This window comes from Salvia miltiorrhiza, chromosome 8, assembly GCF_028751815.1.
Source record: "Salvia miltiorrhiza cultivar Shanhuang (shh) chromosome 8, IMPLAD_Smil_shh, whole genome shotgun sequence".
NCBI lineage: Eukaryota > Viridiplantae > Streptophyta > Magnoliopsida > Lamiales > Lamiaceae > Salvia > Salvia miltiorrhiza.
In genome coordinates this window covers 17,142,447-17,154,792 of record NC_080394.1, presented here as the reverse complement: position 1 = coordinate 17,154,792, position 12,346 = coordinate 17,142,447, and the positions used below count along the sequence as shown (strand labels likewise).

The 12,346-nt window shown below is 31.8% G+C and overlaps 1 protein-coding gene across 1 annotated transcript; it reads left to right on the top strand.

The window, feature by feature from the left end:
- The first annotated feature begins 9,455 nt into the window (after window positions 1–9,455).
- On the top strand, window positions 9,456–12,108 carry LOC131001486 (cyclin-D4-2-like). Its single transcript, XM_057927874.1, has 6 exons — window positions 9,456–10,015; window positions 10,419–10,523; window positions 10,599–10,697; window positions 10,780–10,981; window positions 11,128–11,249; window positions 11,400–12,108. The coding sequence occupies exons 1-6, from the start codon at window positions 9,683–9,685 to the stop codon at window positions 11,682–11,684; spliced, it is 1,146 nt and encodes a 381-aa protein (XP_057783857.1). The 5' UTR covers window positions 9,456–9,682; the 3' UTR covers window positions 11,685–12,108.
- The last annotated feature ends 238 nt before the right edge of the window (window positions 12,109–12,346 follow it).

Here is a 12,346-nt window from a genome sequence, read left to right as displayed (position 1 = left end):
ACACATTACAATCATTGCTGTTACAACATTTCTTTTATTTTTCTTAAAGCAAGGTTTGTTTTGTGCAGTAACCTGTCCGTTTCCAAAGTTCATTTTGAGTTTTGACTCAAAACAACTTGTGAAAAGAAAAGATGAATTTGATTTGATTTGAATCGAAGTTTGTTCAATTCCTTCTTATAAATAATGAGTCGTCTCGTTTTCATTGACCTTTATACTTATAATACAGTGTCATGTAATGTTGATGGGTTTCGATCATTAATTATTTTAAATTGTGTCATATCTCGTATTTAAATACATGAGACTAATTGTCACAATACTCATAAGTTTTGGGTGTTGGAAGATTGAAGTATTAGTATAGGGTTATAAATTTGGGTCACTTTTGTGATGAAACTTGACAAATCTTTGACTGTGAGGTCACAATCCTAAATTTTTGGGTATTGATTCTCTACTATGTCATTGATGCTGGCTGTTTCTGGGGTGCAGGAATCTTACATCTTTTGTTGCATTTGAATAAACTAAATAACATTTTCACAAAATTTGAATATTTAGCGCCAAAGAAAAGTAGTATTGACTTGATTCTTTTCTCTTACACCGTTTGTAAACGTGAATGATGAGTCTTTGGACATAAAGATGCAAGACTAAAAGAAGTAAAAAGAGGTGAAAAAGATATCTATATTTTGGTGAATTATTGATTCAAATGAGCTGTGAATTTCAATATTTCTTTCTATTTCTGGCCCTTGGTGTATTGGTATGACCAAAAAAATTAGTACAAAATTTAAGGAAAATAAAAATTAAATTTATTTTTTCACTGTATGCTTAAACATAATAAGTTATAGATAAGTTCAGTCCTGTAACAATTTTCAGTATAATAAGATGCAAATGATTGATACTCTCTTAAGTGGATGTAATTAATGAAATATATGGAAATGAACAGTGATGGTAAAAGGAACGCAAAAGGTACATTTTAGTCCAAACTTGACTTACTTACACATTCATACCATTTTTTGTTAATTACATGCGGTGTTAATTAGCTAAACTAATATAAAAAGAGCCTTGTTTATAACATTTGGTTTTTAAAGACCTTAATTATTATGATCAATATATGTTGAATTTAGTTATATTTAACTATTATATCCATTAGTACTATTTTATTCTTCCTTTTTTCATGTAATAATATTATATAGTATATTCAGTTAATTATAAATTTATCATGTTAAATGATCAGATGTTAATGCGCAGTTGTGCACATATAAAATGTGTTAGCCACAACAATAGTAGTATATTGAAATAGATATGAAAATGAATATATATCCTTTTGGGAGGCGAACATGTAATCTGGTTAACTCATTCACGGTTCACCCATAGAGGTCAATGGTTACTTGTACATAACAAAACTTAATTAATTTATTATTTTAAATCGAGCTCTCGAATATATGAATAAATATAGAAAAAAAATAGTTGGATTATTAATTATCAAACACAAATCGGGGGGCCACCTTTACGACTCCCATGCATGCATATAAATATATACATATATATATATATATATATATATATATATATATTTGTTAGTTAGTTTAATATTAGTATTACACAAAGTGGGAGCAACAAGAACGTTGTATGAAACACGTGACATGGGATACTTGTTGTTTAAAGTTGTCTTTTTTTTTTCTTTTTCTTTTTTCAATATGTGGTCTAAGCAGAATTTTTGGGGTCTAACCCCTCAAATCTCAAATCTTGTAAAGAAGCTGGTGATAAAGGTGAACGTTTCATCTTTCTGTGTGTGTACTGTGTGTGTGGAATGTGAGAAAAGGGTTACAATGTTGCTAAGCCTTAGAAAGGAAACAAAGATATATATATATATATACCTTTACATCTCATGTTTTCTCTTAAATTAATATTCAAAATCAGTATCCTAAGCTCTTTCATATTGTTTCTTTCCATACCACATTTCATTTGTAATGTGTTACTTTGCATTAGTTTATTTTCTTGGGCTATTTTAAGTTGCTTTTCTTGATACAACCAACAGATCTGTAGAATTTTTGGTACGCGTGAAGGATTATATATATAGATATTAAGTGTAGACGATTTTTTTTTTTTTTGCAATAATGAATTAACCAATTAAATTACAATTAAGCTTATAATATGAATTAAACGAAATAATCAAATAAATGAAAATACAACTAATGCAACGACGGTGGCACGATGTTAATTTTGTTGAGATGAGATGAAAGCAGCATTTATAGTTATTAATTATAAATTGATTTAGTTCCTGAAAAAATATAGATAAAAGTTGGTTTACTTCATATTATTGTTAACGGTCTCCCCGTACGTGTTCATTGTAGTTTCGATTTTGATTAACGGGCTGTAAAGCGTATAAGATTAAATATTTACATTTTTATTTAAGCAATTGGTCATACATTTATATAATTATATCGACTGTATTATTATTATTAGATTTGTCTTCATGCGGATCGCACGAGAAATTAATATTTTTTTAAAAACATTAGTATTATGTATGATGAAAATAGTTTTAGAATTTATTATTTATAACAAAAAAAATTAATAATGCGATATTGATTTAATTGTTAAAATGTTATTTTTAATTGTAATTATATATTGAATCAATATTTTTTTTATATCTTTTAAGTTAAATATTTTAGAACCACTCCATTATATTTATATCAATACAAATTAATGGTTTTAATTAAATTCATAGTCCTTAAATAATTTAAATATTGAAAGAAATCATTTCATTTGAAGATGAAAAAACAGAAATGTGATATGTTCAAAGTTTATAACATACATTAATGAATATTTATATATCTATAGATATGTGTGGACGTTTATTTCACCAAAATCCATTCGAATAATATATATATATATATATATATATTATTCGAATATATATATATATATAGGTATATATATATATATTGTATTTTAAAAATATGTATGTTTTAGACTTTCTAATAATATTTTATCATACAAAAATAAAACTGATTTAACTTAAATATATATTTTTAAAGAAAATTAATTATATGTACATATTGCTTTATACATCATAATGTAATTAATTATGTTAATTATGATTATTTTTTTTGAAACTATGTTAATTATGATTATTAATCAATGATGATATGGTGAAGTTTTGGTGGGAAAATAATGTAGCAAGTGATTCTCCTTTTATATAGAGATATATAGATAGTATTAACGAGAGTACTATTTAAGAATTTTAAGAAGTAAATATTAGTTGTTGTTTTAAATTTATATTTTTTATGCATCAAAAGAATTTTGATGGCATAAACATTATCTTATTTCAATATAGACTTGAATTTAATGACCAACACATTGTCAGTTATCGCATGGATGAGGCTGTGATCTAAGGACGAAGTGCGGAGTGATCATCGGTATAAAAGAGGCACGAACAAGGAGCAATTCCAATTAAGACTTTCAAGCGGAGGGGCCTAAGGATGAATCGGAACACACCCGAACGAGAGAGATTCCGATAATATGCTGGTATGGGACTACATATTCGAGGAGAGCTTAAAAGATTTGATTGGACTACTCATATCAACAAGATGCATCTTCTTTTCTGGTGCCCATGTGGAAGAAACTCCAAATTTAAGCGTGCTTGGCTTGAAGCAATTCTGAAATGGGTGACCCCCTGTAAAGTTTCTCAGGGAGCGTGCGAGTGAGGACAAAACACGCTAGAAAATACTCGTGTTGGTCTGTGCGGACAACCGTCAACTCTGGAGCCGGGCTGTTATAGGTGGTATCAGAGCCGAACCTCTCCCAGTACGGTGTGGTTCGAGGATGAACCAAGCGAAAGCTGGTGGGCCTATGACGTTCGGGGACGAAGTGCGGAGTGATCGGCGGTACAAAAGAGGCACGAACAAGGAGCGACTCCGATTAAGACTTCCAAGCGGAGGGGCTCAGGGATGAACCAGAATACATCCAAACGAGAGGGATTCCTAGAATATGGAGGTATGGGACAATATATTCGAGGAGATCTTAAAGGATTTGATTGGGCTACTCATATCAACAAGATGCATCTTCTTTTCTGGTGCTCATATAGAAGAAACTCCAAGATTAAGCGTGCTTGGCTTGGAGGAATTCCGGGATGGGTGATTCCCTGGGAAGTTTCTCAAGGAGCATACGAGTGAGGACAAAACACGCTAGAAAAGACTCGTGTTGGTCTGTGGGGATAGCCGTCAACTCTGGAGCCTAACTGTTACAGCGGCCCCCTTAACGGCCAAATAATTTTGGACGGAATTACTCTTTGTCCATTCTTTCTTCTATGTAAAAAAGCATGAGCTACCCCTCTTTTGTTATTTTTGCAGTCACTCTCTCTCTAAAACTCTAATTCATCTGTCATGTCTCTACCGCCCTAAAAGTTTCTATCTTTCTGACGAGCCCCTCTCTCTTTGATTTTCTTTATCGTCGCCGTCAGCATCATTTCCTCCAAAATTTCTGCGAAATATAAGTTTCAGAGTTATAGAAGCTCAAGGAATTCTAGATCTATAAGAATTATGAGATGCAGATAAAATAAAATGGTACGAATTGGCACCATCCGTTCCAAGATTTGTTGTGTTACTTGAAGGAATGAAAGGGGCCAATGCGATTATCTCTATCCATACCGTCTGTACCAAGATCTATCGGGGCAATAACTGATACAAATGGTGCTAATAGTTTCATTCGTGCCAGTTGCTCCGAGATCTGCCCCTCATATGCGAGATATGAGTGGAACAAAAAGTAATTTCGTTCCAACTGTGAAGAGTGCCCAACCGGAGATGAATTGCGGTGAAGAAGACACCAATCTCTAGCATTCCCCAATTCATCATCGCCGCCCCTGCACAACACTTTCCTCCAGTGCAAGAAAGTGAAGGAAATGAAGAAAAATGTTGTAAGATTTCATGTTGATTTGATCATATGATTTATAATTGTATTGTTTGAAAAATGAAAAAAATGTTGATTCATATTTTGTTCTTCAATTATAGTTGAATTTGTTAGAACAAAATGCAAGTCTATAATTTTTTTGTTAGATCATTTTTGTGGGACAAATGGTACAAATATATCATTTCGTACCATTCGTCTCAGGTGATGACATGACAAACATTGAGATGAATGGTGCAGAATAGCATATTCGTACAATTCATGCCAATTGCTGATACTACACAACTATATTTTTCTAATTGGCAAAATTTGTGTCATTTATGTTGGACGAATGGTGCGAAATGTCCTATTCGCACTAACACTTACGCGACAAAAACCTTTGGGCGAAAGGTACGAAATGACTTATTCATATCCTTCATTCCAACATTTGGCACAACAGACCTTAGAACGAATGGTGCGAACATGCCATTAAATATCATTTGTCCCAGGTGATGTCGAGGCAATTGTTGGAACGAATGGTACGAATCAACAAAAAATAACACGAAATAACACAAATTCAAACAACATTTTATTCATTTTTGTTATTTTACAACAAATACAAGTACAAATCTAACAAAAATAATCATATATGCCTGAACTAAATTTATAATGATTTTAAATGGATACTATCGGCTGCACCGATAAATCCTTGTTCTCTACGTGTATCATAGGGAAGGGTAGATATTATCCGATGGCATAAACATCCCCGAATGATGCGAAATGACATATTTCATACCGTTCGTGTTGCGCAATGTGCGATCGATCTATGAACGGACATGATGGATGGTGACAACGGGTCCGTTTGGACCATCAATTCTTCCAGGTAACACGACAGATCTTGGAATGGAAGGTACGAATTTGTACCATTTTACTCCACAACATATTGTAATTCTCGTAGATCTAAAACTCTTTAAACTGCTGAAACTTTTGTAACTCATAGTTAACCGTAGTCCGTAGTATAGAGAGAGAAGCTCAACAGAGAACAAAGAAAAAAAGAGCAATGCGGCAACGCGACGCGACAACTGAACTAGGATTTTAGAAAGAGATGGAGTACGAAAGTAATGAAAAGAGAGGGAGGGAGAGAGAGAGAGACTTTTGTATATGTAATAGAGAAGGGTGGGGTAATTTCGTTTGAACAATTAAAAGTGACTATAATTATTAAAATAATGTTAGATAGACAAACATTGATTTTCACTATATAATTTATAAGTTATATTGAAGGTATTTATTAGTATATATTATGTGTCTCGAAATAAAATAAGATATTTTAAATCCCACGACTCAAATTAGAAAGTTAAATTTTTCGAATATATATAAGGAGGAATTAATATACTCGATGCCCCTTACTCGAGTAGCCCAATGCAGGCCCTCCCTACTCGAGGGCTACTCGATCCTTCGAGTATACCCAATGCCCTTATAACGTTTTTGGCAAAATTCAATTTATTTTTTTCGGTCAAAATGACCGTTTGAGCATTTAACTTTTTTTCTTTTTTCTCTTCTTTAAATCAATACTTCCCTTCCATCTTCTTCCATACTCCTCCAAATTCTTCCATACTCTTCTATTTTTAATGTTAGTTTTAATTATGTTTTTAGGATTTAAGTAATTTTTAATTTATGTCTTTAGAGTTTTTTTTAAGATCTTTATTTCAATGGAATTTTAATTATTAGTAAAATGTGTTTTTAAATATGAGCAATTAAAATTAAATGAAAAACATAAAAATCAAAACTAAAAAAATCAAGTAGGCTATCAAGTAACTCCAATGCAGCACTACTTACACAATATGGTCCCCCACTATCAAGTAGGCTATCAAGTAACTCCATTGCGGATGCTCTTATAATCTTATTACTAATTTAAATGAATATTTTTCAGCTCTGAAAAATATTAAGTAGAAGTATATATATATTTAAAAAATAATAAAACACCTTCAACAAACAAAAGTATACATATAAAACTGACAAAAATGAATCGGGTAACAATTTTTATGGATCCACATCAGTTACTATTTGAACTAAAACTATACACCCATCTAAGTAAATATTTTTCTACAATAAGTTTTTAAGACCCCAACGTACCAAATAGAAAACGAAGACACAAATATTTATGTGCAATCGCTTGCACCGTGCAACTGGTTGCTAGAATAATACTACTTCATTCGAAAAATGATACTTGAACATTTCTGAATGACACTATTTCAACATACAAATAATACTTGAAGATCTTCAAGTGTCATTTATATGTTGAAGTAGTGTTATTCAGAAACCAGTTACACGGTGCAACCGATTGCACGGAAGAGTGCCTAAAATGAAGAAGGGTTTTTTATATATATGATTATTGCACGTATATATATAATTTACTATTGAATACATGTTACTAGTAAATTTTGACCGTGAATTTCTTAATGCTACCAAAAAATAATGGGATATATAAAAACCAAAATTGGCCAACTTTATTGTACCTAACATTTAATAAATTAGAAAACGACGTATCTATCCTATTAGATACATTATTTCAACCCCATCAAAAAATACATCTATATATGCGATTTTAGTGAGAATCACAATTTTCGTGAGAATATGAGAATCATTAAATTTACTGTACCTATTATACAAATTAATGCAACCGTTATTAAATTTATTGCATTCGAAAAAAATAATTTTTTTGATATCGAACCCAAGTTATACATTCATCCACCGTAAATTTTGATGATCGAATTGCTTAAAATGGTTCTCTATTCTTATTTTATTTAGGGGTTCTTATTTGAACCTCATCTCTTATATATATATATATATATATATATATATATATATATATATAGGGGAGCGCTCCAATGAGGCCTCCTATTTTTAGTGAGATTTTAGACACGATCTCGTAAGTTTATTTTAATAATCCTATGGCTGATATTGTACCTAGAGGACGAATTTTTTTCTCAGGGTTCAAATCCTGGAGGGAGCGAAATATTTTAAATTTTGTTATTTATCAGTATATACTGCATTGTTCATTAGTATATACTGTCTTGTTCATTAGTATATATGTCTTATTCATTATCAATTTTTTAAATTTCGTTATTCATTAGTATATAACGTCTTATTCATCAGTATATATGACTTATTCATTAAAAAATAAGAATTTCAGTGTCTCACGAAAAATAAGGGTCTTATTAGACCGCACCCATATATATATATATATATATATATATATATATATATATATAGGGATGAGTTATACTAAAAATGCTATCTTTCATGAGAAATGAGAATAATTGAATAAACCAGTATATAGTATTGAATAAGTTGCTTGTAACGACTGCATAATATTTTTACCTGGGTTCGAATTTTGGAGGGAGTGAAAATTCTATCTAATTAATTGAATTTCATTATTCAGTCATTACAAGCAACTTATTCAACATTATATAATGACTTATTCAATTATTCTCATTTCTCAAGAAAGATAGCATTAATTTTTAGTATAACTTCCTCCTATATCTATATAAAAGAAAACATGAATTATTCCGTCGTCACTGTCCCCTAGTCTCCAACTAGTCAATTCTTTTCCACCTCAAAAGATATTGATATATAAACAATAAATTTGTTAAAAAAAAGTGTGAAAAAGTCCCACCTAAACACAAAAGGAAATCTTTTCAATCTAATATGTCTCATAAAAAGAAAAAAAAATTACTTTCAATCAAATCTAACATAAAGAACAACATCACACAAATCACATATGGGGCACTTTTGGTACTTCAACATGCATGATTTTTTTTTCTTCACTTTTTTGTAAAAATATATGCTTTTGAGTACAAATAAAATCTCTTTCTAATAATATTCAACAAATTAATATTTTTTTCAAAAAAAATTTAGGTCATAATTTGAGTCAGTTTAAAAAATCATCAATTTTAATAAAATAATAACTTCTAAAGAACTCCTTTATAAATATATATAAAGTCCGTCAATATTATAATTAATAATTTATAAAATATTACGATTATAAATTTGATAACTTATTAAAATATGAATCTATTTTTATCTATTTTTCTATTAAATTTAGGTGGATTTTATCACTAATTTTTCTAATTGCATCTAAAAGTTTGTGAAGAGTTGTTAGTATTTTTTTTTTCAGCGGCTCCTTTTAAGTGATTGCCTACAGTTATGTTGAATTTTAGATACAATAACTTGATAGATGCATGAAAATGGATAATTAGTTACATTGAATTGATAGACATGTAAATTTATTTAACTAAACATACATGGATCTATTTAATTTTAATATATTAAAATATTATCTTTAATTTATTTTTACACATTATAACTTAATTTAAAATTATAACTTTAGAATTTAAAAAAATACTCTACAAATTAATAATTATCAATTTACTGATACAATTATTGATTTATAGATATATGAGTGACTGGAATATTTGTTTAATATATTTTTATATTTTCTCTCAATCAACCCCACCTTTCACCCTAAAGACAAACTAATTTCCTACATAAACCTTCATTCCATTGCACTGTCCTATTCATACACAAATCCTCTCTTTCTCTCTCTCTCTAAATATATATGTATATATATGCACCCCACCCCAATCCAATAGTCTCACTTCCAGTCCTCTCTCTCTCTCTGGGCCTTGTTGCAGAAATGGCAGAAACATAATACCAATCTTTAGCATGCAAAAGAAACCCCATCAAAAACCCATCTTTTGATAACTTCCATTGACAGCAAAGCACATTCATTGAGGCTGATTTCCCAATGGCTGATTACAACGCCTTTGACTCTGCTACTTCAACAGACCTCCTCTTCTGTAACGAAGAAACCAAAGCCTTTTGTTTCGACGACAACGATGATTATCATGTTCTTCAACCTTCCACCCACCAAAATATAGCTGAAAAAGATTTGATTTTTAGCAATGGGGCATCAGATTCAGAGGCACTCCTTCATCTTCCTTGCCTCAGTGAAGAGTGCATTGGCTACATGTTAGAGAGAGAGAGAGAGCACCTACCAAGAGATGATTACCTTGCCCGATTGAGAAATGGAGAGTTGGATGTTGGACTGAGGAGAGAGGCTCTTGATTGGATGTTCAAGGTCATTATTTGATTGCCATTTCTTCAAATTTTGCTTTTTATTTTGTTATTATCATTTAATTTTGTTCAATCTTCAGGGGGAGGCCAATCCAGTTTCTTAATCTGCACAAATGGGCTATTTTGGCAAATTCTTGATTTTTCTCTAGATTTTCCTAAATGGGATTTTCATCATAAGTCTCATTCTAAAATGGACCAGAGCCAAAATTATAAATGCTCATTGGATTTGATGTATTAATGATCATCCATTAATGGCTCTTGATTCCAAGCACTCTGCTTGTCTCTGTTGCAACGCTTTTTTCTTTTCTTTTTTTCAGATTTGAAAAGAAGAATAAAAATGCACAAAAAAAGTGCTTTTTCCTCCAACAGTTTCAGTAAGAAACTGAATGTTTGTTTGTGCTTTACAGGCTTGCGCCCACTTCAGTTTTGGAGAGTTGTGTTTGTACTCTGCAATCAGCTATTTTGATCGGTTTCTTTCCATCTACGAATTGCCTCTATCTTCATCAGAAAAGGTACAACACTGCTGAATTTAATCAAATTTTGTTACCTTGTGCCCTCGAATGCTGATTTTCTTTGTTTTGATGTAGGGAAGCAAGAATTGGGCAGTTCAACTAGTTGCAGTTGCTTGCTTATCTCTTGCAGCCAAGATAGAGGAGGTTAATGTTCCTTCCACCTTGGATTTGCAGGTGATGATCATTAAATCAACACAGGACTAATGTTTCTTGTTCTGATTGATTGATCGATGTTTTTGTGGTTTTAATGGAGCAGGCAGGGGTACCTAAGCTGTTGTTTGAAGGGAAAACAATTCAAAGAATGGAGATTTTGGTGCTTAACAGTTTAAATTGGAAGATCAAGGCTTACACACCATGCAACTTCATTGATTACTATCTTAGGAAGATGAATGAGGGTGGAGAGCCATTAGGGCTCGTGATTAGCCGGTCCCTTCGCCTAATCATGAGCACGATCGAAGGTGATTGTGTGTTTTTTAATATGCTGCATAGATCTGCAGCAAGTTTGTTGAGATTCAAGACTGTCCACTACTTGGATCCTAGAAAAATAAATTATGGGGATTGTTTGTTTTGATTGAATGCTTGGTTGTGATATTGAATGCTGCAGGTATTGAATTCTTGGAATTCAAACCATCTGAAATAGCTGCAGCTGTGGCAATGTGTGTTTCAGGGGAAATGCAAGCAATGGACATTGATAAGGCATTGTCTTGTTTGATAGGAGTTGAGAAGGTAGGTGTTGAGGTTGGCCCCCCTTAGTAATACATTGGCTAGCTATCCTTTTAATTATGGTGGGAATTTATGGTTTTAGCAAACTTGTTGTTTCTCTTAATGAAAACGCGGTGTTTTTTTTCCATCTAATTCTTGATTGAATTTATGTAGGAAAGGGTGGTGAAGTGCCTTGAAATTATTCAAGATTCTTCCTCATCAATGAGCGGGGCGAGTACTACTACTACTACTTCTACTATTACGACCACTGTTGCTGCGAGGGTTGCAATGGCGAATGTGGCTCCTCGGAGCCCCAATGGAGTGTTGGATGCAGCATGCTTGAGCTATAAAAGTGATGAAACAACAGTTGGATCATGCCCAAGTTCCTCACACACTAGTCCAGTCACTAAGAGGAGGAAATTGGACAAAGCAACAACTTTTTTAGGTGGAGATTCTTGAAGTCATGGAGAAATGTGAAATTTGGAGTCACATTAAAAAACAGTTGTTTGGTGTGTGGAAATTAATAAAAGGGAAACAAAAAACACTAGAAGGGGAGAAGTTGAGAAATGGAAGAGGAGGAGGAGACATGCTTTGAGCATGAAAATAAGCAAATGCTAGTGCTAGTAATTAAACCATTGTAATTTGTATGATGATGATGGTGGTGGTGGTGGTGGGAGATGACAAGCACAAGAATTTGAGAAAGATCATGTGGGATGGGAATTTTGGGGGATGTGTAATATAAAGGAATAATGAGGTCTTTTGACTAATTTTTTTCTTTCTTTTTTTTTTGGTATTTATTTATATAGTTCATGGATATTATGTATTTTTTTCCCCTTTGTTATATAATAAAAACAAAAAATGATGAGTAGGAGTATTATTTAAATAGATCTCGCAATTATTCTCTTTAATTATCTTTTCCATATTAATACAACCTTTGTTTTGCTGATTTAGAAAAGAGCAAGTATCAGATTGGTAATCTTTATAGAGGGAAGTTTAAGAAGGCTCTAATATGTATTGAATTGGAATATAGGATGCATAGTTGATGCATGTATTTGGAATTTTTGAATAAATAATAACGACGGTAGATTTGGCTCTCCCAAAAAAAAAAAAAAAAAAAACCG